Here is a 27,987-nt window from a genome sequence, read left to right on the forward strand (position 1 = left end):
GGGATTGGGGGAATGGTTGGTAAATATTGCTGGGGACATAATTACAGGCATTGGTGGCCAGTCCGGTTCCCTGGTGCAGAGAATGCTTTGGGCAGCACCACTCGGGCTGGGTCTCATCCCACACACAGCCTAGAGATGGCCTCTACAGGCTTGGGCAGAGCTCAGCCCACCAGCAGTGCGAATGGTGAGGCAGTGATGGGGAGGGACCTCCCAGAGGCAGAAGGTGCAGTTGAGGGGACATGGAGGCAGAAGGTGCAGTTGAGGGGGCATGGAGGTGGACTGCCCTGAGAACCCTTTACCTCTTCCTTTTCAGTGGAGAAGAGCAACTTTTGACCTTCTGGGCTAAATGGCCTTGTGTGTCCTTGTGTAAACAGGAGCAGCGGGGAGGCACTCTGCTTGAGCTGTGTGTCTGGAGAACCCAGCCTCCCTCCAGGGTGCATCGAGGTTGTGTGCAGGGTCTGCAGGTAGGGGCTTCTGCGGGTTAGGCAGAGCTGACTCACAGCAGAGGCCTATGGAGCCAGAAGTGCTTCCATAAGATGCCCTCCTTCTTGGGAGCCTGTGCTCAGGCCTGGGCAGTGAGCATGGCCCAAGTGGCCCCATGGGTGATGTGAACTTCTGAACCCCTGGTCCCTTGATCATTTGGTCACTCCATCCATGGCATTGTTTTCTTTTTGTAATGATTCTCCAGGAGAGCGTGGGATGAAATGACCTCTGCACTTGGGACATTCACCCTCCTGATAGGGTCGGAAGTGACATATCTGTGTATAGGTGAGGGGTGTTGTGGGGTTTGGAAGTCCTAGGTCCCCCTCTGGGGTGAGGTAGGTCCTGAAGAGTGTGTACTTGAGTGAATGGGTCTGGAGAGGGGAGGATTCCAGGCACATGGAAGGGCCCTGCACAAGCTGCACAGGCAGGAGAGGCAAGGTGGGTGAGGGCCTTGTGGCACATCAGCTTGGCTGAGGTGGTGATGGGTGTGGGGGAGTTGTGGAGCATAAGATTCGAGAATGAAGTGGAGGACCCAGAGGGCCAGATAGGCACCTGGGATCTCTGATGTCCAGAGGCCAGGGACGAGGGCACTGAGGATGGGGTGCCATCCTGGTGCAGACAGGGTGCTGAGTCCTGGACCCAGGTGTTGGAAGAGAGGGTGGAGGGAAGGAAGCAAGCTGAGGAGCTGGGGAGGGAGAATTTGGGAGGGAGAATTTGGAAGGCAGAGTTGGGTATATGAGAGTGAAGGGAGACTCTTGATGGGTGGCAGGTGGGAAGAGGGTGCCTGTGGTTTAGCTCTTCCAACAGCAGCCAGTGTGGATGACCTGAACCTTCTGACTGAGGCTCCCCCAAGCCTGTGGAGGCTCTGGGGGCTTCCAGGGTGATCTCTGTGTGACAAAATTTGCCTTCCAGGAGGCTCTCCCAATGCCCATGAGCCAAAGCCCTCCAGAAGTCCTAATAGGATGGGCTAGGTCCTGGCTCCTGAGTTTGCATTGGGCAGGGCAGGGTGTGAAGGGCCCGGCAGAGGGCACACCTGGGCCTCAGGAGAGAACCCAGGTGTTCCTCCCTTGGAAGGCCCAAGTATTTTCAGGTGAGGGAGTCCAGACTTGCCCACGGCTTCTCAGCTTGGGGCGGGTCCAGGTACGGGTCTGGAAGGAAAGAAAGGAAATGTGCCCTTGCTTGCGCACTTTTGCAGCGGTGTGCCCTCCTCTAACAGCTGGGCTAGGTGTGGTATCACCTCCACTTGGCTGTGAGCAAATAGGCGTGTGTGTTTGGGGGGCAGGGGTCAGGTTACTTGGCTTAGTGATGGCGCAAACCCAGACCCAACCCCAAAGCCTGCGCTCTTCCCGCACAGCCAGAGGTGGGGGCCGGAAGGAGAGGTTGGCTGTTTGGGAGTCCTGGGAGTAGGGCCGGTGGGCAGACCTGGTGCGGTGGGGAGAAACAAGGAGCCTAGGAGTTCTGGTAAAGAAAAGTTGGAGAAGGACGACCACAGGAACCAGGTATTGGACAGGTAAGAGGGAGCTCGGGGCGCCGCAGAGCGGGGGTGGTGGTTCGCCAGCAGGCGGGGCAGGTGAGGGGCGTGGGTCCAACCCAGCGCTGGCAGGCAGGCAGAGACCAGGGCGCAGTACCACCACAGCTGGGGGTGCAGAGTGCGACCCCGGTCCTGCCCCTCCCATCCCGGAGGGCTCCCAATTCCGGTTTCAGCGCGGCGCGCAGGTGAGGCCCCGGGGGGCGGGACAGGGCGGGGTGGGGCAGCCGGTCCTCCGGGATCCGCTCCTCACCCTCCTCCCGCCGCCATCCGCGTTGCCTTGGCTACCGCCTTGGTGCAGCCCGCTCCCCCCCTTCCCCCGAGAGGGAGGGATCGAGTCCCCCGCCCTCGGCAAGTGCGGAGCCCCGCGGGCTGGAATGCGGGGTCCCGGGCGGCTCGGGGCCGCGCACCCGGCTCTCGCGGCTGCTTCCGGCCTGGCCTGGGCGGCGGGCGGGGGGAGGGCGGCCCGGCGGGCGAGGGTGGGGGGGGGGGGGGAAGGAGCAGAGCCGGGCCCGGCCGACGCGGCTTTGTCTCCTTTGTTCCCAGCGGTGGCAGCGCCGCGGCGGGAGGGGCGGGCAGCGGGCGCAGTTTTCCGCCCCTCGGTCTCCGGGTAACAGCTGCGGCTCCGCCAGACCCACCTCCGGGGGGGCGGGTGGGGGGCCGCCGCGCGCAGACCTCGAGCCCGGAGCGGCCGGCGCCCGCCTCGGCGCGCTCGTCCTGCGGGGCCCGGCCGGGTGGTGAGTGCGGGGCCCGGGGTCGGGGCGGTGGGGCCGGGGCGAGGCGTTACGTCCCCGGGATGGAAGGGCCTGGAGCCTCGATGCCGCCGGGCCCGGGCAGCCCGGGTGAGTGGTGGGAGGCTTCGGTCCTGAGAGTTGGGACCACACTTCTCCGCGCGAAGGGAAACTCTGGCGGCTCCGCCTGTAACGCGATTGGGAGACAGAGGAGGTGGAGCTGCTCCTCTGCGCCCCCTCCTCGCCGCCGCCGCCTCAGCCCGGGACCGGCCGGCCTCTTCCCCGCCCTCCCAGGACCACTGGTGGGGTCCTTGCCCTGGTCGGGGAGGAGGGAGGAGGGTTGGGGAAGAGCCTTTGGGGAGGTCGGGGCTTCCCCTCTGTAGTAACAGCCCTTACAGGCTGCGCTCGGCGCAACTGACAAAAGGCAGTCGGTGATCCCCCTGCCAAGCACCCCCAGAGGGGGAGCTCCCTACCCCCGCCCCCACCCTCGCCCGCAGTACACAAACACAGACGGTGGGTGATTGATGAGCACTCCTTGAGTCCTCACCGATAAATGGTGGACCCCTCACCCCCACCCCCTCTCAACACAGACAACAGGGCAAGCACTGTGCACTCCTGCGCTGTCAATGAGTAACTTCTCTTGGGTGGACCCTGCGAGCAGAGCGAGAGGGCGGAAAGGAAAGGCCGATTTCCCACTAATCCCCGCGACTCGGGTAAATGAGGGCTGGGGTAGGAACCCTCTCCCAGTTTGAAGGGCAAAGTTTATAAGCCCTTTTGGTTGGTGAAGACAGCCCCAGGAGGGCCAGGAGAGGTGCTTGCTCTTTGCAGACAGAAGTTAGGCAGCCTTGGGCCCTGCTGAAACGATCCAGAGAAAGATGGGCCCAGAAGAGCTAGGCTTTGGCTATGACTCTGGCTGGGGCTTGAGATCTGGGGAGTGGACAAGAGATCCTAGCTGTGTAAGTTGGGGACTTGAGGCCCAGCTCCAAACCAGCCTTTTCAGTCTGCTCTGGCCTGGTCATTAATAAAAGTGGGGCTGACATTGTGTCCTTCGAGAAGCCAAGTGGCTTGGAGAAGGTTGTGGGCTCCATATCTCCCCTTCTGGCTGGGTTTTCTTAGCTGTGAAATGAGGGTTATTTCAACATGCAAGGAGCACCTGCTCTGTGCCAATGTCTGTCCTGGTTACTGGGGCCTCTGAATCAAAAGTCACATTCCCTGCCTTTAGGGAGCTTCAAGAGTGGAAGCGTAGAATAGGGAGGAGTGGCCTTGGCTGGTGCCACTAATGCCAGGCACACACCATATCATGTTTAATGGTCAGAGCGGTCCTGCCTCCTATTCTCCAGATAGGAAATCTGAGGCTCAGAGAATCCAAGGCAGAGCTGCAGTATACACCAGGGTGGTGGCTGGGGATGTACACCAACTGTGTGCAGTGGGCTCCTCAGGAGCCTGGCGGGACAGGAAAGGCTTCCCTGGGAGGTGATGGTTGGGCACCAGAGTTAATGGGATGGAGAGGGAGTGGGCATGGAGGAGTGTGAAACAGCCTGCAGTTCAGGCTAGCAGGAATGAAGAGCATGTGTGGGGGAGCACTGGCATGGATCACACAGGAAAGCGTGTGGACTGGAGGGCTTGACCTTTATCCTCTGGGCCCTGGGCTGCCCCAAAGACTCTGGAGGGGTCTTCAATTCTGCTGAAAGTTCCCCTGAGGTGGAAGGGGGTACACTGGAGGGGCTCAGGGCTGCTCTATGGGGTGGCAGAGGTTAAGTGAAATACGTGGCCAATAAGGAGGAGAAAATGTCACTGCCCTTCTTCTTTTCGTCCTCCTCCCACTCATGGTACGTGGGGAAGGGCAAGGGTTGCTCGGCCCTGTGGCAGTGATTGAAGAAGCCTGACACTTTTCCCAGAGTGGATCAGCATCCAGCATCCTATGTGGCCTTGCCAGGATCTGTTCTGATCCTGCCCATCTGCTTCCTGTGGGCTACTTGACCCAGCTGTGATTTTCATATTTAGGGAGTGTCTTGGTTGCTGCCCCTTGAGGGCTGGAGAACTTTGGCATGAAGTAGGCGCTGAGCAAATATTTGTAAACGAATGATGGGGCAGACCCTCTGCCCAAGGCGCATCCCTAGGCGGGAGGTGGTAGGAGGGACTGAGCAGTAGCTGAGTGTGGGAGATGGCCTCTGCCCATCCTCAGACAGACCCTGTCTTCCCAGAGGAAGAAACTTTCTCCCCCAGTCCCTTGGAAACAAGGTGGGGGGCTCCTGGGAAGCCTGGCCTTGCCACAGTCCTGGGCTTCTCGCCGGGTTCACGACTCTCCCTGCTGCCCCCCTCCCCCTGCCCCCTCGGTGACAAACAGAGGCTGCCTTGTTCCCGCTCCCATAGAGCTGCCCTGTTCTCTGCACACTAAAAATGGAAACCCCCAAGCTATTTTGGGAGCAGTGCCCAGCCGGGCTGTGGCCACAGCTCCTCCGCGCTCCCACCAGGCTGCTGGACCCTCCTCCAAGCCTTACGCCCAGCCCTGCTCACTCGGCCAGGCTCAGGAGCACCCTGCTGGGAGCCTTGGCTGGGAGGAGCCAACCTGGACCCTGGGAAGCTCTGTGCACAGGCAGACTGGCAGCTGGGTGGCGGGAGGGGCTGGGCCATGTGGCCTGAGCACGGGCACGTAGGGGAAGTGTCTCACAGCTTGGGATGCATGGCCTGTCCTCAGTGCTTTACCAACCTTGGTGCTCCTGGCTGGAGACCATCCAAGTCTGGGAAAGGTGGTATCATGGTTTCCTGGTCTCACCAGGCTTCAGGTGGAGACTTCAAGGAGGGGTCTGTGAAGAGAGCAGGCACTCAAGGTCTGGGAAGGTCCTTGGGATGTGGGGCACATCTAGTATGGTGACTTCCTCTAGGACAACCCCCCTGCCCGCTGCTCTGCTCTGCTCTGCCCTGCAGGAGAGGAAATAGCAAGAGATGGCCTAGCTTCCGCAGCCCTCTAGGACTTAGGGCTCAAACCAGGGAAGTGTGCGTGAGTCTGTATGTGTGGGGTCTGAATGTGGGTGGTGGTGTGTATGTCTTGGGTGGGTGGGTGCAATGTGCCTGTGTGGAGTGCATGTTTCTTTATGTAAAGAGTTTGTCTCCGTGGACGTGTCTTTGTGCAAGTGTCTAAGTACGAGTGGGTAGTATGTGGGGTGTTTGCCGTGTTTTGGGGTGTGTGTCTGTGCGGTATGTACAGGTAGTATGTGCATGCATCTGTGTGTGGTCACACCCATGTGATTGTATGTGGGTGTGTGCATGTAGGGTAGGTGGTATATATGCTTTTTAGTGTGTGCAAGCATGTGTCTGCTTATGTGCTGGTGGTGATTTTGGGCTAGGCTAGCCCCAGGTCTATGTGGAGGATATGTACCTGGGTGCCCTGATAGGGCAGAGTTTGGGCAGAGGGGGAGGGTGGGAGAGTGCCGAGAAGGGGCTGCAGGGGGCGGACAGGACCAAGGTGGGGCCTGACTGGGCCCCGCCAGCCATGCAGCTCCTTCCTAGCTGCCCTTTCCCAGGCCCGGAGGGTGCCTGGTTCTGCTGTCCTCCCCCTCCCTGTGGGCTCTGAGGAGGCGTCCCCTGTGGAATGTGTTTGGTGGCCGAGGGCCAGGCTGGGCCCAGCTCCACCAGCAGACTGGGCAGCGGGGAGGGGTACCTTTGTGCTGCTTCCATGGTGGGGAGCCCACATGCCTGCACCCCAGCCCCCAGCTTCCTGCTCTGCTTTCTCCCTGGCTAGGTGACTCTCACACGGGGCATGCTGTTGTCTCCTGATCCAGCTGGCCCTGCCAGGTGAGCCTGACCTCACACCTAGGTGTTTGGGAGCAATGTGACTCCCACCTCTGCTGAGGGCTCTCCAAGGTGGGGTCCAGCCCTTTAGGCCCTGTCCCTGGCAGCCTTAACCCCCCTCATCTCTCTGGTCCGTTTGTTCTGCAACTATTACCTTTCGGGATGCCTAGCCTAAAAGACCCTTCATCCAATTCTTGTCCTACTCTAACATTCAGGTGGCCCATGAGACCTGGCCCTCCCTTTTTTTGCCCAGAAATCTGACATCCATGCACAGGGGACTTTTCTCTCTTTGGGGTTCTGGGTCCCTTCTTCCGATCCTCTGCTCTCCTGTCCCTTCCAGGCCCTGGTCCCTGGGAATGGGATGTTTCCCATGTCTCTGCCCCTCTAGCCCTTTACCCTTGGAACCTGTTCTGACATAGGGCAGGGCAGGGTGAGGGGTGGGGGGTGCAGGTCCCCTGAGAGAGTAATGCTTATACAGAATGGTCAGTGTTGAAGTTTCTAGGAAAGTGTCTCCTGACCCCTTGCTAGTATGTGGTCCTGGGGTCATCCTAACCACAGTGCCATCTAAGCCTGGTCCTCCCTGCTCCCCTCTCCCTGGGTTAGGAGGGGCATCTTGGCAATGTCACAGTCCTATTCCTCGCCAGTGGTCCCATGGTGCTCAGGTGGCCACATGAGCCTTGCTCAACCTCTCTCCCTGCCAGGTGACCATGCCTGCCCTTGGCCCAGCTCTTCTCCAGGCGCTCTGGGCCGGGTGGGTCCTCACCCTCCAGCCCTTTCCACCGACTGCTTTCACTCCCAATGGTACGCATCTGCAGCATCTGGCGCGGGATCCCACCTCAGGCACCCTCTACCTAGGGGCCACCAACTTCCTGTTCCAGCTGAGCCCTGAACTGCAGCTGGAGGCCACTGTGTCTACTGGCCCTGTGCTAGACAGCAGGGACTGTCTGCCACCTGTGATGCCTGATGAGTGCCCTCAGGCCCAGCCCACCAACAACCTGAACCAGCTGCTCCTGGTGAGCCCGGGGGCCCTGGTGGTGTGCGGCAGTGTGCACCAGGGGGTCTGTGAGCAGCGGCGCCTGGGGCAGCTTGGGCAGCTGTTGCTGCGGCCAGAGCGGCCTGGGGACACCCAGTATGTGGCTGCCAACGACCCTGCTGTCAGCACGGTGGGACTGGTGGCCCAGGGCTTGGCTGGGGAGCCCCTTCTCTTTGTGGGGCGGGGCTACACCAGCAGGGGTGTAGGGGGCGGCATCCCTCCCATCACCACCCGGGCCTTACGGCCGCTGGACCCCCAGGCTGCCTTCTCTTATGAGGAGACTGCCAAGCTAGCTGTAGGCCGCCTCTCCGAGTACAGCCATCACTTCGTGAGCGCCTTTGCTCGCGGGGCCAGTGCCTACTTCCTGTTTCTTCGGCGGGACCTGCAGGCTCAGTCTCGAGCCTTCCGTGCTTATGTGTCCCGTGTCTGCCTCCGGGACCAGCACTACTACTCCTATGTGGAGTTGCCTCTGGCCTGTCAGGGCGGCCGCTACGGGCTGATCCAGGCTGCGGCTGTCGCCAGGTCCGCGGAGGTGGCCCAGGGGGAAGTGCTCTTTGCAGCCTTCTCCTCGGCCGCTCCCCCCACGGTGGGCCGGCCCCCGTTGGCAGCTGCTGGGGCATCTGGAGCCTCTGCCCTCTGTGCCTTCCCCCTGGATGAGGTGGATCGCCTTGCTAATCGCACACGTGATGCCTGCTACACTCGGGAGGGCCACACTGAGGACGGGGCCGAGATGGCCTACATTGAGTATGATGTCAATTCCGACTGTGCTCAGCTGCCTGTGGTGAGTCCTGGCACCGCCCAGCCCTTCCTTGTCTCTGAGGCCACTGGCTGGGCATGTACTGTTGAGGTCAACGGATGTTAGGTGATTCCTTTGTGTCTGGGTGATGGAGGAGTACCTTATGGTAAGAGTGGCATTCAGGGGGACAGAGAGCCAGCTGTGCAAGGGTGGGCTTGGACTGGGCACTGAAGGGATGGCATTTGTGTAGGTGGACTGAGAAGGCATTTGAGGTTCTAGGATATGGGACAGGGACCTAGAATGAGAGGAATATGGAGTCTATTGTTTTAGATTCTTGAGCAAGAAAGGCAGGTGAGGTTGAGACTTGTTTGGCTCTAGTCTTAGGATGGATGAAAATGGTAGAAACTGCATATAGGGGGACTGAGTTAGTGAGAGGTGGGAGGGGACCCAGGTTAGTGGACCTGGAGAGGAAGATGCAAGCTGGGAGAGGCTTTGGAAAAGTGGTCCAGGAGATGTCTGAGTGCATGAGCTGGAGGAAGCAGCTCCCAAGCCAGGGATGCGGGAAAGTGGGGCCCCAGACATGTGGGGATCAAAAGAGGGGGATGGAGCCACTGCAGACAGTGGAGGTAAGCCACTGAGGCAGGGCTAAGGATGCAGCTGTGGGAGAGCCAAGAGCTGGCAGAGATGCTGAGAGAGGAGATAGTGTTGTCCGGGGAGGATGGGCTAGGGGAGGTCATCCAGGGAAGGCCTCACTGTGCTCCTTGCTGCCTGCAGGACACCCTGGATGCTTATCCCTGTGGCTCAGACCACACACCCAGCCCCATGGCCAGCCGTATCCCCCTGGAAGCCACGCCAGTTCTGGAGTGGCCAGGGGTTCAGCTAACAGCTGTGGCGATCACCGTGGAAGATGGACACACCATTGCTTTCCTGGGTGACAGTCAAGGGCGGCTGCATAGGGTGAGTCCACAGGATTCCGGGGGCCCTGCCCCAGGAACTGGAAGGGAAAGGCTGCTGGGGACCCCGCCGGGGCAGAGCTATACCTGGGACCCCTGGGGCTGTGATGTGAGATCTGTGATGTGGCCCTGTCACCAGCCTGGGAGAGAGAACCTGTGCTTCTTTTTCTGGGGGTGGGTGATGTTTACCTGTGACACTCCCACTCCCACCCCAGGGCTGGGTGGTGTGACCTGTACTGCTTAGGAGGATATTCTACCTGTAAATTCTTTTATTGGGGTGAGAAGGGAGGGCCTTGGGCCTCAGACCTTGTGGTCTCTGATCTCAGGTCTACTTGGGCCCAGGGAGTGATGGCCACCCGTACTCCACGCAGAGCATCCAGCAGGGGTCTGCAGTGAGCAGAGACCTCATCTTTGATGGGGCCTTCGAGCACGTGTATGTCATGACCCAGAACACAGTGAGTGCCAGGCACCAGCCAGGGAGGGCATGGCTGCTGGGAGGGAGCTTGGGGGACCCATATGTGGGGGAGCCACTGGTGCTTGGATTGTTGACCTCAAGTCCTCTTTGCTGCTGTAGCTTCTCAAGGTTCCTGTGGCCTCCTGTGCTCAGCACCTGGACTGTGCATCTTGCCTGGCTCACAGGGACCCATACTGTGGGTGGTGTGTGCTCCTCGGCAGGTCAGTGCTCCACCGACCCCAACCCTTTCCCCAGCCCCACCCTCATGCCCTCAATGCTCCTGTACAGTTGTCCTGTCCAGGGTCCCTGATCCTTGGCCCTTAACACTCAGCCCTTGACCCCTGGATGCCCCAACCCCCTACCTTCACCCTCATCCTTCACCCTGACTTGCCAGGCATGTCACGGCCCACTTGAGGATCCTGCCCAGGTCCCTAGGATTGTAGGTGTCCTTGCCCCATGAACTGCCAATGGCCCTGCGAGGGTCACAGGTGGACATTGGTCATTCTTGCCCAGGTGCAATCGCCGTTCCGAGTGCTCTCGAGGCCAGGGCTCAGAGCGGTGGCTGTGGAGCTTCCAGCCTGAGCTGGGCTGTCTGCGAGTGGCAGCCTTGAGTCCTGCTAACATCAGCCGTGAGGAGAGGAGGGAGGTAAAGACCAGAGCAGGCAGGGCCCTTGCGGGGAGAACTCTGGTGGTGGATCGCGAGACCTTGGATTTTAAATATCACGTGGCCTTGCCCAAGTCACTTCTCTTGGGGCTCTGCTTTCTCCATCTGTTATTAACCCAGGCTGGAGGGTGTTTGTGATAACTGGAAGCTGGTGGCCACTGGTGCCTGCCCACTCTGGGAGCTTGTAAACGAAGGCCTGATCTGCTGCCCAGTGGCTCCAACAGCATGTCCCGGCCTCTGTTCGCAGGTTTTCTTGTCGGTACCTGACTTGCCACCCCTGTGGCCGGGGGAGTCTTATTCCTGCCACTTTGGGGAATACCAGAGTCCTGCCCTGCTGACCAGTTCTGGTGTGATGTGCCCCTCCCCAGACCCTAGTGAGGCCCCAGAGCTGCCGAGAGGAGCCGGTGGGTGAGAAAAGGAGATAGCCAGGGCCTGGGAGTCCCATTCTCCTCCCATCTTGCTCCAAGGGGCATGATGGGGATGAGGTGTGAATCCAGGCGAAGGGCCCTGAAGCTATGCCTTTCTCTGAGTCCTCGCTCTAGTCCCCAATCCTCTAAAGTCCCTGTTTTCTACCCTGTGGACTGTGTTCCGACCCTGGGTACCCCTTCCTGGTTGGAGTGCTAAACCCACCTGGTGTGGTCTTGGATGTCATCTTGGGGTCTGAGTGCCCCTCCTGCTTCTCAGCCCAGCCCGCTCCTCGCTCTGCAGACCACGTCTCCGTGAGCCTGGAGCTCAGGTTTGGCGCTGTAGTGATTGCCGAGGCTTCCCTCTCCTTTTATGACTGCATGGTTGTCACCTTGCTCCGCCCGTCTGCACAGTGAGTTCCTCACCCCGACCCCCAGCTCCTGGGCTGCACTGTGGCGACCCCTGCCCCATGGCTATGCTCTGTGCAGGTGCCACGCCTGCGTGAGCAGCCACTGGGGGTGTAACTGGTGTGTCTGGCAGCACCTGTGCACGCACAAGGCCTCGTGTGATGCTGGGCCCATGGTGGTCAGCCGACAGGTGAGCCTAACTCCCAATCGGGCCCCAGGGGGGTTTGGGGTCCCCGTTCTGAGGGTTTCTCTGATGGCCCGGGGTCTGTGTGTCTGCCTGCCCCAGGTGCTCTGTTGTGAGCGCCTGAGCTGCTGTGTGTGACGGACTCATTGGAGGACGGCTGTCAATGTCCCGCCTGTTTCGGGAGAGGACGTTTGTAGCTGAGAGGCAGGGGGGGTCTGGGCCTTGTGCCCCACCTTGGCACAGACACCCCGGAGCCTGCCCTCCCCTTCCCCTTTGGAGAATTAATGGGCTGTTTTTGTTTCTCTTTTCCTTGGTCTCCTTTCCTCTTAACACACCCTTTGCCTGCCTGCTGCCTGCTCCCGCGCCTGCCTGCTGAGTGGCCCTTCCTGTCTTTCTCTGCCTCCCCCTTCAGAGCCCGCTTCTCTCCCCAGCCCCTCCTGCAAGAGATGCACCCACCTCCTTCCCACCCACAGCCCCCAAGGCCATGGTCACCCCTGCTCCTGACACCCTTCCCGTGGACACTCCTTCCACAGCCTCGGATGTCCCCTCTGGGGCTAGACCTTCCCTGCTCAGCCCCTGGGGGCCGTGGGCAGGTCCCGGCCCCATACCTACCTTGGCTTTCACAGAGTCACCTCTCCATGAGGACCCTACTCCTCCCAGCCCCCACAACAGACCTGGAACTGCTGTCCCTGCCCCCACGGCCTTCAGACCCATGGCCACCCCCGAGGATCTCTTGGCTTCCCACCCATCGCCCTCAGATGTAGCAGCACTGCCCCCTGCCCTTGCAGAGCCTGGCTCTGAGGCTCTTCCCTCTGCGGAACCCCTGGACCAGCCCCCCAGCACTGCTCCTGCCACCATTTTCCCAGGGGCCGCTGGCTCCACGAAGCCCGCTCTGGACTGGCTCATGAGAGAAGGCGGCGAGGTGCCCGAGGCGGACGAGTGGACGGGGGGTGACACGCCCGCCTTCTCCACTTCCACCCTCCTCTCAGGTGATGGAGACTCTGCTGAGCACGAGGGCCCTCCCGCCCCCCTCATCCTCCTGTCCAGCCTCGACTACCAGTACGACACCCCTGGGCTCTGGGAGCCGGTGAGACTTGGCCCAGGAAGGAGGCCTCGGGAGGGGTTTGGGACAGACGCAGCCCCTAGCCCACCTTGTGATTCTGCAGGGGAAGGATGGAGGGGAGGGTGAGGCCTGCTGCCTCATGATGGCCTGGCCTTGGGGTTCTGCCGAGGAAAGGGCTGAGGTGGTAGGTGGGCTTCATAGGCTGCCTTGTGCTTGGTGCCTGCAGGAGGAGGCAACCTGGGGGGCGGGCTCCTGCCCTTGTGTGGAAAGTGTGCAGGGCTCCACCCTGATGCCGGTCCACGTGCAGCGAGAAGTGCGACTGCTGGGCAGGAACCTGCGCCTCTTCCAGGTGAGTGTGTCCTGTTTGCAGGTGTCGCTGTGGCCTCCTTGGCTGTTGGCAAACTATACACGAGCCCCAGGGAGCAGGGGAGGGTGTGGCGTCAAGTCTCAATCCCAACCCAGGGGCTGTGCTGGGGGCCCCGTGGGGCTTACCAGGCCTGGCTCTGGAAGCTGCCCCCACAGCTGTGTCCTCTGCCCCCAGGACAGCCCAGGAGACCATGAGTGTGTGATGGAGCTGGAGGGCCGCGAGGTGGTGGTTGAGGCCCGGGTTGAGTGTGAGCTGCCTCCAGACACCTGGTGCCACGTCACATGCCGGCAGCACCAGGTACAGATCCCGAGTCCTGGGTGGTAAGGGCGCACTGGCTACAGGCTGGCTACCAAGCTCAGCTGGCTGTGCCACACTCATCCCAGTCCATTCTCTGACTGTGTGACCCTGAGAGAGTCCTGGTACCCCAGCTCTGACCTTTGACCCTGTGCCCCATGGGGTCCTGTATCCCAGCTCTGACCTCTGGCTTTGTGTTCCCATGAGTCATTTTGGTCCTTTCTCTGACCACCCTTTCCCCAGGCCTGATGCCTTCCCTAACCCCGGGCTCTGACCCCATTCCCATTTCTCCAGCTCAGCTATGAGGCTCTGCAGCCGGAGCTCCGCGTGGGGCTGTTTCTGCGTCGGGCTGGCCACCTGCGTGTGGACAGTGTGGATGGGCTGCACGGTGAGTGACCCGGGGCTGCTGGGACTGGCTGGTGGCAACAAGGCTCTTCTGGGCCTGCCTCTCACATTCGTCTCTCCGCCCCCAGTGGTGCTTTATGACTGTTCCGTGGGACACGAGGACTGCAGCCGCTGCCAAACTGCGATGCCCCAGTACGGCTGCGTGTGGTGCAAGGGGGAGCATCCACGGTGCATGGCCCGGGAGGCCTGTGGCGAGGCTGAGGCTGTGGTCACCCAGTGTCCAGCACCCCTCATCCACTCGGTGTGTTGAGATGCTGGCGCATCCCTTCAAGGGGTTGGGGGTGCTGTGGGTTCACGGGGCTGAAAGGTGGGAGGTTGGGGCCGTCTCTCCAGGCTGCCGAGGGTCAGCAGGTGAGTGGAGGTGAGCAGTCCTTGTCCCGGAACAGGTGGAGCCACTGACTGGGCCTGTAGACGGAGGCACCCGTGTCACCATCAGGGGCTCCAACCTGGGCCAGCATGTGCAGGACGTGCAAGACACGGTCAGGGTGGCTGGAGTGCCCTGTGCTGTGGATGCTCAGGAGTACAAGGTGTCCAGCAGGTGAGTGAGCTGGACCAACAGGAGCAGGGCTGCATGGCTGGCTTTCCTGCTCAGGGCCATCCACCCACGACTCGTCTGCTCTCCCCTCTCCCCCTCTCCTTGGTTCTAGTCACAGTGTCTCAGGGCTGGGGTTGCCTTGGCTTTGTGCATAGACCTGCAGGTTCCTGGCCTGGGCCTAGTCACTACTCGAAGCTGACAGGTGGCTCTGCTTCCTGGCTCTGCCTGCATGTGCTCCCCCAGCTTTCCGAGTGACCATGAACATAGTTGTGGTGGCAGGCTCCTCGGATCCCAGACGGCTCTGCTCCGGGGCTGACCTTCCCACCCACTGACCCTTCTTCCCCAAGCACTGCCCTGGGGGGGCTCCTCGCGGGGGTACACTTGTGACACACCTGCTAGTACCAGGCCCCTCTGTCCAGTCCCTGGGACCCCTGCCACCTTCCCAGGGCTTGTGTCTTACTAGGCTGGCAGTCGCAGGGTCCCAAAGGTGCACACACAGGACATGGCCAAGGAGACATCCTCAAACAGCAGGTCCCCAACCTGCTGAATGTTAGGGTTACCTGGAGAGTTGGTCCAAAACCCCCCACAGTAGATCCTTAGGCCACCTCCCCGCTTCCTGCAGACGTTTGGAGCTGTAGGCCCGCGTTGGGGCCCCACAGTCTTATTTTCAACAAGTTTGCTAGAGCATGTTGCTTCCCCCCGAACGTGTTATGACTGAGAAATTTAGGTAACTGTTAATGATTCTAGAACCATGAGACTAAAGTAATTTCTGAGCTGATTTGTAAAGTGATGAAAATACATTCCAGCTGACGCCTCTCCTGGGTAGTTCACACTTCGCTTATTGTTTCCTGGGGGTGTTTGCGGTGACCGTGGCAATGTCACAGAGTCAAACCACTGCAGGCTTCACATTCTGGAGAATGATTTGTGCCAAGCTTCCGTGTCCTGGCTGAGGACCAGTATTTCTTCAATTGCTCACTTGCCCTTCATACCCATCCCCAGACCAGACTAGAGGCTTTTGGGAACGTTTTTTCATGAGGAAATGACGTTTCCACCACCATGTAACTGGTGCTATGCGCTGATGGTGGCTGGTTAGGCCAGTCATTAGCTCAGCAACTCACCGGCCTTCCAGGGCCTCTTTGTAAATATGTGCGCCACAGAGAGAGAAATCCTCCTTGTCGGGGCTCTGGGGTTGGATTTGAATAATTGAACCATGAATGTTAATTCTCAGATACCAAAGCCTCCTGGTGAGCCATTAAGGAATTCCCTCCAAAGGAAAAGGATTTCTGTCAGTCTTGGGAGCGGGGAGACCACCAGATGTAGTGAGGCAGGGAGGGGGCAGCCGGGTCAGTTTGAGGGGCCCTCGGTGTGGCCCAGCACCCCAGCTTCCCCTGTGCCCACAGCCTCGTGTGTGTCACTGGGGCCAGCGGGGAGGAGGTGGCAGGCGTGGTGACGGTGGAGGTTCCAGGAAGAGGACGCGGTGTCTCGGAGCACGACTTTGCCTACCAGGTGCCTGACTGCTGCGTCCCCACCAGCTGCTGATGGACCACCACCCCCTTAGGTGGCTCCTCCCAGCCTGTTGGTTCGCCTTCCCAGGGCTCCCACCCCAGGGCCTTCTTGTCTGCCTCCATCTCCCCCTGCCTCCCTGTTTCTGGCCTGATGCCTGTCTGTTTCTACCTATCCCCTTCCCACAGGACCCGAAGGTGCATTCCATCTTCCCGGCCCGAGGCCCCAGAGCTGGAGGTACCAGCCTCACCCTGCATGGCTCCAAGCTTCTGACTGGGCGGCTGGAGGACATTCGAGTGGTAGTTGGAGACCAGCCTTGTCACCTGTGAGGGCCACTTCCTCATTCTGCAAAAACCTGTCTGCTCCAGGGAGAAGATGGAGGGGTGGGATGCTAGGGAGAGCAGAAAAGGGGAGAGAGCCGAGTCTGCTCCATCAGAAAGTGACCAGCCCCTCTCGAAGCCGGGGCTATCGTGGGAGTGCAGCCTCTGGGGTCACCTGTGGAGACTGCAGTCAGCACTGAAGGGAAGTGAGCTGAGGCCTGAGTGGGTCCTGTGTCCTGGAATCACCCCTTCCCCCTTCCTGTGCCCCTTCCGGCCCAGCCCGGCCTGCCTGTCACTTCTCCCTCCCTTCCCAGGCTGCTGGGGCAGCAGGCGGAGCACCTGCGGTGTGAGACCAGCCCGCACCCCATGCCGGCCACGCTCCCCGTGGCTGTGTGGTTTGGGGCCGCCGAACGGAGGCTTCAACACAGCCAGTTTGAGTACACACCAGACCCCAATGTCACCTCTGCTGGCCCCACCAGAAGCTTCCTCAGGTGCTGGGCCAAGGGCATGGCTGCATGGCACGTGGTAGGGAGGTCTTTGCAGCTCCGGTACATGGGGGTTTGTAGGGCTCTATGTGGGGGGCTTCGACTCCCATGCTGCTGGTGGGGAGAGGGGCCGTGGGGCTTTGGGTTGGAGCTGACCTACCGTCAGGGACTGGGCTGTGCTTTAAAGCCTTGTTCACATAAGCCATAAGTGACTCATGGCCTGTGTCTTCAGCGGAGGACGTGAGATACGGGTCCGTGGCCAGAATTTGGACGTGGTACAGATACCAAGAATCAGAGTGACTGTGGCCATGAGAGTGCCAAGGCTGGGCCAGGGGCTTGGGCGGAGGCGCCGCATGATCCCAGAGACAACGTGCTCCCCCGGAGCCTCCTGTGGCAGCCTTCGTGTAAGACCCCCATGGGCATCCCCTGCCTGCACTGGGCTGTCCACCACCCACCCTGCCCCTCACCCCTTGCCCCCTAGACAGCCGTGGGTGGCGGATACCAGTAGAGGCTATGACCCCATCTTTGCTGGACCGCCTCTTGTGTACTGATCCTCAGCTGATCCCCCCTGGCCTCCCTCCCTCTGCCCTAGTTTGAGGAGCCTTGCCACGTGAACTCCTCCCAGCTCATCACGTGCCGCACGCCGGCCCTCCCAGGCCTGCCCGAGGACCCCTGGGTCCGGGTGGAATTTATCCTTGACAACCTGGTCTTTGACTTTGCAACACTGAACCCCACACCCTTCTCCTATGAGGCCGACCCCACTCTACAGCCCCTCAACCCCGAGGACCCCACCGCACCGTTCCGGCACAAGCCTGGGAGTGTGCTCTCTGTGGAGGTACTGCTCCTGAGGGGACCTGGCGGGGCCCTGAGACCCTTCACTTTGCCGGACGGCACTGCTGTGTGCGGCAGAGGAGGCCTGACAGCAGAGCAAGGGCCAGTGGATGGACATGGCGAGTGCTGAGAGGGCTGGTGGTGGGGTGCCTAGCCTGACGCACTTGGCCGGGGCTTAGGTCTTGTGGCCTGGGCCCTGACACACATGGCAGGTGTCTGGGTAACAGTATGTAAATAGCTTGGCACACGCAGGGCTGGCGAGGTACGCAGGAGGAGCCTGGGCTGACGCGCCTTTGGCAGCCTGGCCCATGCAGACACACACTTGGCGCGTGTTCTGACACACGCAGTAGGGAGGCACTCCGAAAGGCCATAGGTAGACAATCCATCATCACCCACCCGGTGGGCCAGCAGACACAGCAGGGGCTCTGCTTTGTTAGGTCACTGGGCAGGATTTGGGGACAGCTTTATAGTCTCTAGATTTTTAGCTCTGGAGAAGTTGGGACTTGAGGAAGGATAGGGAGGGGCAGAAAAGAGTCAGGGGGCAGCTTGGAAAACATCCGTGGGACTGTCACCCCACATGGCGGGCAAGAGGTACTGAGGCACCGTCAGCCCTGCTTCTGGGCGTGGGTCTCAGACCATCCTTCCCACGTTTGGGGAGATAGGATCTGAGTGACCATCAGCTCCTCCCCTTAGGGAAGAGTTCTGAGTGATCGATCAGTGACCCCGTGTTCCAGGGGGAGAATTTGGACCTTGCCATGTCCAAGGAGGAGGTGGTGGCCATGATAGGGGATGGCCCCTGTGTGGTGAAGACGCTGACCCGGCACCACCTGTACTGCGAGCCCCCCGTGGAGCAGCCCCTACCCCAGCACCATGCCCTCCGAGAGGCGCCTGATGCTTTGCCTGAGTTCACGGTCAGTGGGCAGGCCCTGGGCGGGGGCAGGCGGGCATGCACTGAACTCTCGCTCACAGGTGGCTCCCCGTGCAGGTGCAGATGGGGAACCTGCGCTTCTCCCTGGGCCACGTGCAGTATGATGGCGAGAGCCCCGTGGCTTTTCCCATGGCAGCCCAGGTGGGCTTGGGGGTGGGCACCTCTCTTCTGGCTCTGGGTGTCATCGTCATTGTCCTCATGTACAGGTGGGTGCAGCCAGATGTGGCTGGGCTGGGCAGGTAGCAAGGTGTGGCTGGATTGGGAAGGAGCAGACTAGACCAGGGGGTTGGCGAACACTTCCTATAAAGGGCAGGAGAGTAACTGTTTCAGGCTCGGTGGGCCAGGCGGTCTTGGTGGCAGTGTCTCAGCTCTGCTATTATAGCCCCGCAGTAGCCACGGAAACATACAAACACGTGAGCGTGGCTGTGTTCCAACACATCTTTTATTTACAAAAACAGGCCAGGGGCTAGGTTTGGCCCTGTGATAGTCTACTGGTCCCCGGGCTAGGCTGGGCTGGACAGGTCAAGGGTGGTTGTGGCTTGCCTGGGATGGGACAGGCCGAATTATTCTGATGAGGCCCTGGCTTGGCTGGGCGTGGCTGGCTTAGACTGCGCTGGCCTGGGCAGGCCTGGGCCCGGTGGGACCTGGCAAGGGCTCGGGCCTCCTCCGGCCGTCCCTGCCCTGACCTTGTTGCTGAGCAGGAGGAAGAGCAAGCAGGCCCTGAGGGACTATAAGAAGGTGCAGATCCAGCTGGAGAATCTGGAGAGCAGCGTGCGGGACCGCTGCAAGAAGGAGTTTACAGGTGAGGCTGCAAAGACCCCACGCTCCAGGGCTCAGCCCAAGCCTGCTCCCATCACCCTGGGATCTGCGCCCAAACCCAGCCTCTTCTGCTCAACAGACCTTATGACCGAGATGACCGATCTTACCAGTGACCTTCTGGGCAGCGGCATCCCCTTCCTCGACTACAAGGTGTATGCTGAGAGGGTCTTCTTCCCTGGGCACCAGGAGTCACCCTTGCACCGGGACCTGGGCGTACCTGAGAGCAGGCGGCCCACTGTGGAACAAGGGCTGGGGCAGCTCTCCAACCTGCTCAACAGCAAGCTCTTCCTCACCAAGGTTCCGGCCCCGCCCCTCATCTGGACCCTCCAGGGGTGGGGAGGGGACCCCCCCACCCTCCAGCCCCATCCCTTCTCAATCCCTCTGTTTCTGAATCTGGCCGCCCGTCCCCTCTCTCTGGTGCCAGTTCATCCACACCCTGGAGAGCCAGCGCACCTTCTCAGCTCGGGACCGCGCCTATGTGGCCTCGCTGCTCACTGTGGCGCTGCATGGGAAGCTTGAGTACTTCACTGACATCCTGCGCACTCTGCTCAGTGACCTGGTAGCCCAGTATGTGGCCAAGAACCCCAAGCTGATGCTGCGCAGGTCTGTGTGCCTGCTAGACGCCGCAGGGGCTGGGTGGCTGTGGACAGCTGGAGGCCGAGTCAGGCCCTCTGGGGTCTGGGATCTGCAGAACAGACAGCCCTGGGTCCCCACCTGCTGACTGTGACCTGCCCCCCCTTTTCCTGTCATCCCAGAACAGAGACGGTGGTGGAGAAGCTGCTCACCAACTGGATGTCCATCTGCCTCTATACTTTCGTGAGGGTGAGTGAGGCAGCGGTGGATGGGGCTCCCCTTCAGGGAGAGTTAGGACTCCGAACCACACGGCTTCTTGTCCAGGGCAGCTTGAACACTCCTGCCATGTTCTCAGTCACCTTAAGCCTTCTGCAGCCGGCATTCTGCCCCCTTCCCCAGCACCTCCGTTCCATGGTTGTCACCTGCCTTAGGAGCCCTGCCTGCCACTTCCCCAGGACTCGGTAGGAGAGCCTCTGTACATGCTTTTCCGTGGAATCAAGCATCAAGTGGACAAGGGGCCAGTAGACAGCGTGACTGGCAAAGCCAAATACACCCTGAATGACAACCGCCTGCTCCGAGAGGATGTGGAGTACCGTCCCCTGGTGAGGATTGGGCAAGAGAGAGAGAGTGCGCGTGCGTGCGTGTGTGCATGCTTGCTGGTGAGTCACTCTCCCGTGAGGGTAAGGAGGGTGACCACGTGTGATGGTGTGCGTATCTGCATCTGGTGTGAGCCAACCTAACCTCTGGCTGGCTGCAGGATAAAGGCTTGGGGGCTAGACCTTAAAGATAGGGCCTCAGAGGTTCCCCAGGTTTGGGATGGGGTCAGGGTGGCCGCAGCCAGAGTCTGGAGAGCAGCCAGCCCTGCCGGGGCCAGTCCAGGTCCTTGCTGTGTCAGGGCCTGAGTGTCTGCCTGATCATGGTCTGAGCATCCTGCCAGGGGTGGTTGTGCCCACCAAGGGAGTCACCCTGGGAGACCTGCCTATCGTTTCCCTCTGGGTTTGCTTTCCCCTTAGTGGCCCATGTGGAGTTCCTTTGAGAAAATCCCATTCAGCTTCCACCAGACCTGCTCCTCTGTCTGGTTGGCAGGGACTGTGCTTCTTATGTGGGTTTTCTCAGGTGCCTCAGCTTAACGGGCTGAGCCAGGAGCCTGGGATCAGAGTTCAGAGGGACTTGTGCTCTCCCATTTTTTTTCTGCCGTTCACCCAACAGACACTAGTGCACTGTGCCAGGTGCTGGGGCCACAGAGCAGGGGGAGCCACTGTCCCTGGGGAGGAGGCGGGTGAAGAGATAAGAATGAGTGACTTTTTGGTGCTTGGAGGTCAGAGGCAGTGGCTTCTTCATGGGTTGTCTCTGTCCTTGGCCTTGTATCTTGGTCATCCCACGTGTGGCACGAGCCCTGACTGCTCCCATGTATCGTGCATAGACCTTGAACGCACTGCTGGCTGTGGGGCCGGGAGCAGGAGAAGCCCAGGGCGTGCCTGTGAAGGTCCTGGACTGTGACACCATCTCCCAGGCCAAGGAAAAGATGTTGGACCAGCTTTATAAAGGAGTGCCTCTTGCCCAGCGGCCAGACTCCCGCACCCTGGATGTCGGTGAGGGCAGAGGGGAAAGGTGGTCTGGGGACCCCCAAGGCTAGGCTGGCCCTAGACCAGCTCTTCAGGGTCAGCTTATCACCTAGGGGAGGTGGGCTCTGGAACACCTCTACAGGGATGACCTATCGCCTGGTGAGGGGCCCCTGTTTCTGGTCTTTGAAAGAAGTTGGGTGAGGTTGCCTCTGATGGAGGGGCCAGTGTCCCTGTAGAAGAGGGGACAGGTTCCACTGCAGGAAGGGTGTTCTGAAAGCCCTGGACCAGACCCACCTTGTCCTTGCAGAATGGCGGTCTGGGGTAGCTGGGCATCTCATTCTTTCCGACGAGGACGTGACTTCTGAGGTCCAGGGTCTGTGGAGGCGCCTGAACACCCTGCAGCATTACAAGGTGGGAGAGGTGGGAGCTGGGGGAGGGCTGTGGTGGGATGGGCTGGTGGAGGGGTCACCAACTGTGGTCAACAGGTCCCAGACGGAGCAACTGTGGCCCTCGTCCCCTGCCTCACCAAGCATGTCCTCCGGGAGAGCCAGGATTACGTCCCTGGAGAAAGTGAGTACCTACCCTCCCCACCCCCATGCCCCTGCCCCGCCCCTGCCCTCATAGTGCTCTACCCTTGCTTCGCCCAGTCTCCAGTAACAGGGAGGGTCCTCTGGACCTCAGGGTGGGCTTGTGTTTACTTCCTTTCCACCCAGAGAAGCCCTCAACTATGTGCCCCCACTCCTGGGTGCTGACAGGACCCTGGGGGCTTAGGGCAGGAGGCACCTGATGAGGGGTGACAAGCTGTAAGGTCTCGGCACAGGGACCCCAATGCTGGAGGATGTGGATGAGGGGGGCATCCGGCCGTGGCACCTGGTGAAGCCAAGCGAGGAGCCGGAGCCACCCAGGCCTCGGAGGGGCAGCCTCCGCGGTGGGGAGCGGGAGCGAGCCAAGGCCATCCCTGAGATCTACCTGACCCGCCTGCTGTCCATGAAGGTGGGGCTGGGGGCAGGGACGGGACAGGCGATGGGATGGGGGCGGGGTGCTCACATAGGCCTGTCTGTCACGTGGTGGCTGAGGCTGGGCTGGGCTGAGGTCCTTTTGCTGACTGCACCTCTTGTGCTTCCCCTCCTCCGCAGGGCACCCTGCAGAAGTTCGTGGATGACTTGTTCCAGGTGATTCTCAGCACCAGCCGCCCTGTGCCGCTCGCTGTGAAGTACTTCTTTGATCTGCTAGACGAGCAGGCCCAGCAGCATGGCATCTCGGACCAGGACACTGTCCATATCTGGAAGACCAACAGGTGGGGGTGGGGCCGGCGGGCCTGGTATGTGCGGGGTTTTCTCTCCCGCCTCCCCAGCATACTCATCGGCCTCGCCTGCCCCACCCGCAGCTTGCCGCTGAGGTTCTGGATCAATATAATAAAAAACCCACAGTTTGTGTTCGACGTGCAGACATCTGACAACATGGATGCGGTGCTCCTGGTCATTGCACAGACCTTCATGGATGCCTGCACCCTGGCTGACCACAAGCTGGGCCGGGTGAGCTGGTCGGGGTGGACCAGGAGGGCATGGGTGGGGTCGGGCAGTGTGGCCAGGGATGGACAGAGCTGTGTGTGCACACAGATTCCAGGCTTTCTTGAGGATGTCCAGGAGGAGAATATGGGAGGCCTCTGACCCCAGGCCCCGGGCCAGACTTTGTCCCTGGGCTCTCTAGGAGGTGGCTGTGCCTCGGCCTTCAGGGGGCACGTGTGCCGATTCACAGGGTGAAGACGTAGCAGGCGCGGCCAGCCGTGGCTGGGGCGGTGTGCTGGCGGGTGTGGCAGGAGGCCAGGGCCACTTGGCGAGGGCTCACCCTGAGGACGAAGGGGGACTGAAGTCCTGGGGACGGGGATGGGGGGGTGGTCAGACCTGAGAGTTAGGTGGAGCCTCCTGCCAATTGTGCGGTGGATGGACTGGAGCCTGGCGTCTGGAGAGGAAGCTGTGCTGTCCCTGGGACGAGCCGTGGCCAGGTTCAAGCTGGGACGAGAGGGTACAGGGCAGGCAGAAGCTGTGGGCTGGATATGGGGGATGGGGAGGGTTCCTTATGACACCTGGGCCTCTGGCTGTGGTGAGCTCGGACTTGGAGGAGGTGACCCTATGGATTCTACCATCGCAGAGCAGCTCCAGGCTGCCTTGGGGATTGGATTCCCAAGGGCAGTGGAGGTGTCTGCCGGCCAGTGCAGTACAGGGAGGAGAGTCCAGGGGAGGGCCAGGCGAGGAGGAATGTGCTGACAGGGGAGCTGGGAAGCACGGAGGGAGAGGTGGTCGGGGCTGCCTGGCGGCACAGAGGGTGGAGGTATGCTGTCACAGTGGTCAGAACCCAGAGAGTCCCACGACAGATACGGGGTCACCACCGGGACTGCACTAGGCACCCGGTGGGCAGGGCCCTCATGGCTCCGCAGGTCTGTGAACGGACTCTGCTTAGTCTGGTCCCCTGGGCTGCAGTGGGCCTGGGACCCTTGAGAGATCTATCTCCCGACCTCTGTGAAGAAACAAGATGGACAGTTCCACTCTGTAGTGCTGTCTTTTGAGAGCCAGTTTTGCACTGTGTGCTCCCATTACGCTGCCTGTGATGGGCTGAGAACCGCGAGGCCACACTGGGACCCAGGGGTCACCTCCAGGGTGTGTGCTATATGGTGGCTGGGTTCTCTTGCCTGATCTTCACTCTGCTTCCCCTTCCCAGCAGCACTGCAAATGCTTCCTGGGTAGCTCAGGAGTAGTGCAGACCAGGATGCCAAGGGCCCCCCATGGAGAGTTGCTGAGAAGCAGGCATCCTGCCTCAGGTCCTGCACTCAGGCCCTTGCTCAAAGGGGGCAGTGCAATCTTGCCTCACCCTCCCAGCAGCTGTAGGATGAGGCAGCAGGCCCAGAGAACGGAAATGTGCTACCCACAGCCACTGGGACAGAGCTGGGATTGGAGCCCAGTTCGGTGGTAGAGGATGTGTCTGGCTGTGTTAGATTACATGCCCTGGTCTAAGGGACCTGCTTTAAATCGCAGCTCAGCCACGCAGGAGTGAGGTGGTCTGGGGCAATTTAATTAAATTTAGGGGTTAGTTTCCTGATTTTAAAAGTGATTACATGGGCAATGAACAGCACTTGGAGAAGCAGTGTTAGGGCTCCACACGGCACTGCACCCTTCCTGCCCTGCATGCCAGTTCCCTGCCAGGTCACAGTGGAGGCACGTGTTGCTGAGAGATGACCTTGGAGTGGGATGGGGAGAAGCTCAGGGTGATGACAGCAGAGACAGGACATTGGGGGAGGGGTGACTGAAGGAATGAGCTGGAGTGACCAACCCTCTGGGTTGCCTGGGACTGAGGAGGTTTCCTGCGATTCAGGACTTATTTTTAAAACTGTGCTGGGAAATAGGGTGACGAGCTGCCCAATTTTCCCAGCACTAACAGGAGCTCTTATCCTTCTTTTCCTTTCACTGTTCGCCTGCTGGCACCCAGGACTCACCCATCAACAAACTTCTATATGCACGGGATATTCCCCGGTACAAACGGATGGTGGAAAGGTACGTGGGAAAGGGACTGGGTCTGAGGGATAACAGGTGGAGGGGTTGCTGGTTGTTTACAGCTAAGGCCCGGGGTGGGCCTGGTGGGGTGAGGAGGGGTTTGTTTCCCCAGCAGCTGCTGGACCCATGATCTCTGGCAGGTACTACGCAGACATCAGACAGACCATCCCTGCCAGTGATCAAGAGATGAACTCCATCCTGGCTGAGCTGTCCCGGGTATGGCCCTCCTTCTGGTTCTTGGGTTGGGCACAGGCCTTTTGCCACAAGGGTCCTGCCCCCTTCATGCTGCTTCTTTGCAGAGAAGCCGTGGAGGCCTCAGCAGAGTGTTCCTGGTGCCTCTGTAAAATACCAGGGCTCCCAGCGTCTCATCAGAGAGCAGCAGGGGTCTTGTCCTGGCAGCTGCCACCTAACCTGACTCAGTCAGGTGTTTAGATGTCTACAGCCCTTCGGGGTCTGTGGACCATAGTTCCAAGGCAGTGAGGTGGTGGGGATTCAGCCCCAGAACTGCCTGGGTCAGCCTGTTCACATCTTCCTACTGTTCTGCTTTCCTTGGCAGTGTAGACACGCCTCCACCTACTCTTAAAACAGCCCCCAAACATACACTGCAGGGAGTTTATAAACGACGTAAGTCTGAAACCACGATGATGATTGCAACCACGATAGCAACAGCAGCTGCAACTTTGGGGTGTTGCTGTGTGCGGGGTGCTTTGACTACGTCTCACCTGATTCCCATAAGAGCTCTACGAGTTAGGTGATATCAGCTCCACTGTCCTGAAGAGGAGGTTGAAGCTCAGAGATGTCCCCATGGAGGGGCCTGGGTGTGACCTCAGGAAAGAGTTGAATGAGATCAGAGCAGAACTACGCTGGGTCCCAGCCTGTGAGCATCTAACCTGCTTGGCTCTGCGATCACCTGGCATGACAGAGGGTTCCAGCTGGAGCCTGGAGGGGAGACAGGCCCAGCCCCAGTGGAGACCCCAAGCCCTGGTGAAACTACAGACCCAGGGTCTCTCCACCAAGAAGGCCCTTTGGTCCTATCCTGTCCCCAGCTGAGCACGTCTGGCCTGGCATCCCCCGTCTATAGAGGGGTCTACTTCCCAATGCAGGGCCCTGCTCCTTCCTCTACCTTGCAGCCCCCTCTTCCCTGCTTCCCTTCCCTGGGGTCCTGGGCCTCCTCTGGTGGCTGGCAACACCCCTTATCTCTATAACTTCTTGTCTCTCCTCCTCCCTAGAACTACTCCGGAGACCTAGGGGCACGAGTGGCCCTGCACGAGCTCTACAAGTATATCAACAAATACTATGACCAGGTGGGGAGAACCTGGGCATGGTCAGGATCACTTGAGAGGGTGACTGGCTCTGTAACTCAAGTGTGGGGCCTTTGGGTCTCCCCCAGGCACAGAGTGGGGGGGGTGGGGTGCTAGGCTCTGGGCTCAGAAGGTGTTTAATCTTCAGGTGTGCTTCCTGGTATTGGCCTGACTCTTACCTGCTACCGCCCTCCTCACCCGGGCTCCTCAGCAGGGCTCCCGGGCATGGTGGTGGTGGTGGTGGTGGGTGGCTGGGGTTCTACCAGGGCCTGGAGATGGTATTCGGGATGTGCTGGGAGGGACACACAGCGGCCACTTCTGCCCTGACCTTGTGCTTGCTCGGATCCCTCCCTGAGACCACAGGGTGTGCAGGCCACCTCTGTGGGTGTGGGCCTGGCTGGACTGCATGGGCTGCTGGAGAGGAGAGTCTAGGCACAGGGTCTGGGGCAGGTGAGGGCACAGCGGAGCCAGTGAGAGGGCTTTCTGGGGGATTCCTGGCCTGGGCTTCAGGTTCAGAGCGCCCATCTGTCAACCCACTGAGTGCCTGTTGGAACCGTCTGCCCAGACGTTTGCATGGCCCCAGGGATGTGGCCATTGCCGTTGAGAGATGAGGGCCCTGCCTCGTGGCTCAGGCCTGGAGTGGGGGCAGGCATTTAACAAAGGAGTGATGTGTAAGCTTGAAGTCCAGGTGCTGCAGCCTTGCTCTGAGCAGCGTGGGCATTGGTGTGGGGGAGGCGGGGCTGCATGACAAACCTATCTCCTTGTGGAGGCGTGGCCGGTGAGCGCTTTCTGTTCCTGCCTTTCCCTCTGTGGCCGCCCCCCTTGTGGTTATGTAGTTGTCTGTGTTTGGTCAGTACCTGCCTCCCTTCCAGTGAGCCCCACGAGGGCAGGGATCATACCTGTGGTCACTGCCGGGTCCCCGCTCCTTGCCCAGCACCTGGCACATAGGAATTCAGGAATTGCTCGTTGCCTGGTGGGCGGGGAGCAGGGCTTCCAGGAGGTTTGTGGGGGGGAGACCAGCATGGTGGGTGAGGTTGGCCTCCACTCAAGACAATTTCACCAGGGGAGGTGATATTCATTGCTGTGAGTGCTAGGTACTGAGTACAGTACTTCATTCCCCACCTCACTAATCCTTAAAAGCCCGCAGTGACCCTGCTGTCATCATCCCCTCCCTCTCTCCACGGGGCCCTGAGGAAGTGAGTGAGGTGGCTCACGGGGTGTCTCGGGCCCCTGCCCCCACCTGCCGCGGTAGCTGAGGGGCCTGTGGGAGCCTGCGGCAAAGGCAGACAGGAGGCTGGCGGTCTCCCCCTAACGAGTTGGTCTCTGCATTTCAGATCATCACGGCCCTGGAGGAGGACGGCACGGCCCAGAAGATGCAGCTGGGCTATCGGCTCCAGCAGATTGCAGCGGCTGTGGAAAACAAGGTCACGGATCTGTAGGGACTTGGAGAGCCCTGGCCTGCTGTGCCTCAGCCCCGCCTGGGCAGCCCTGGAACCGTGAGGGGGAGACCACCTTCTTAGATACCTGTAGTGCCTGCCCAGCAGAGTTAGTGGAAGGTGGCTCCTGGTCTCCTGGTGGCTCCGGCCTGGGCCCTGCTGGACTCACCTCGCAGGCCCGGGGCCTTGAGGCTGACGGGCTGGTGCCCAGCCTGCTCCCTGAGCCCAGTGACCCTGTGGGCTATTTTCTGTGTGACGTCAGTCTGTGGGGAGTTGGTGACTAAGGGCTTCCAGAGAATGGCTGGAAGGGCCTCCAGCCCCTGGGGAGACTGTACTGTTCCTGAACACTGGCCTTTATCCCAGTGAGATTCAGAGAGGAAGGAGGAGAGCCCCTACTTCCTGTCCCACCCTCCTCCTCCATCATCCCTGACCTCATTAGCCGCCTCTGACCTGTTGCTGCTGCCACGTCCCGAGGTCCGAGAGATGAATGCCTTTCCTAGGCTCCTGCAAACTGACCCCTCAGCAGGGCTGGCTGCCTCAGGGCCACCCTGCCACTGAGGCAGCCAGGAGTGAGGGGTGTCTGCTGCAGGGGGGCCCCAGTGACCCAGCTCTTCATTAAAGGATAACACACTGTCTGGCGTCTG

At 60.4% G+C, this 27,987-nt stretch overlaps 1 protein-coding gene across 2 annotated transcripts; it reads left to right on the forward strand.

Annotated features, from left to right (window-relative positions):
• Positions 1–8: 8 nt before the first annotated feature.
• On the forward strand, positions 9–27,973 carry PLXNB1 (plexin B1). Of its 2 annotated transcripts, none has more exons than XM_057705914.1 (38): positions 9–1,993; positions 6,485–6,537; positions 7,236–8,348; positions 9,078–9,260; positions 9,583–9,711; positions 9,831–9,931; positions 10,224–10,356; positions 10,622–10,778; positions 11,083–11,191; positions 11,268–11,376; positions 11,783–12,457; positions 12,660–12,782; positions 12,975–13,097; positions 13,389–13,482; positions 13,568–13,740; positions 13,886–14,037; positions 15,435–15,540; positions 15,726–15,862; positions 16,172–16,348; positions 16,575–16,746; positions 16,935–17,177; positions 17,908–18,084; positions 18,159–18,307; positions 18,803–18,903; positions 19,000–19,217; positions 19,345–19,523; positions 19,676–19,742; positions 19,949–20,095; positions 20,917–21,085; positions 21,366–21,469; positions 21,544–21,628; positions 21,867–22,051; positions 22,195–22,355; positions 22,446–22,593; positions 24,542–24,606; positions 24,747–24,822; positions 25,836–25,910; positions 27,242–27,973. In XM_057705914.1, the coding sequence occupies exons 3-38, from the start codon at positions 7,242–7,244 to the stop codon at positions 27,344–27,346; spliced, it is 6,414 nt and encodes a 2,137-aa protein (XP_057561897.1). In that variant the 5' UTR covers positions 9–1,993; positions 6,485–6,537; positions 7,236–7,241; the 3' UTR covers positions 27,347–27,973. The 2 variants fall into 2 exon arrangements, with proteins under 2 accessions (XP_057561897.1, XP_057561898.1); XM_057705915.1 differs by having other exon boundaries at positions 21,879–22,051.
• The last annotated feature ends 14 nt before the right edge of the window (positions 27,974–27,987 follow it).

The sequence above is a fragment of the Hippopotamus amphibius genome, chromosome 13 (assembly GCF_030028045.1).
Source record: "Hippopotamus amphibius kiboko isolate mHipAmp2 chromosome 13, mHipAmp2.hap2, whole genome shotgun sequence".
NCBI classification, from domain to species: Eukaryota; Metazoa; Chordata; class Mammalia; order Artiodactyla; family Hippopotamidae; genus Hippopotamus; species Hippopotamus amphibius.

Excerpts from the sequence above, each read along its gene's own strand:
- PLXNB1 (XM_057705914.1), top strand. The coding sequence starts at position 7,242 with ATGCCTGCCCTTGGCCCAGCTCTTCTCCAGGCGCTCTGGGCCGGGTGG. Across the intron at positions 20,096-20,916 it reads ATGTGGAGTACCGTCCCCTG|ACCTTGAACGCACTGCTGGC; the intron begins GTGAGGATTGGG and ends TATCGTGCATAG. Across the intron at positions 21,470-21,543 it reads ACACCCTGCAGCATTACAAG|GTCCCAGACGGAGCAACTGT; the intron begins GTGGGAGAGGTG and ends TGTGGTCAACAG.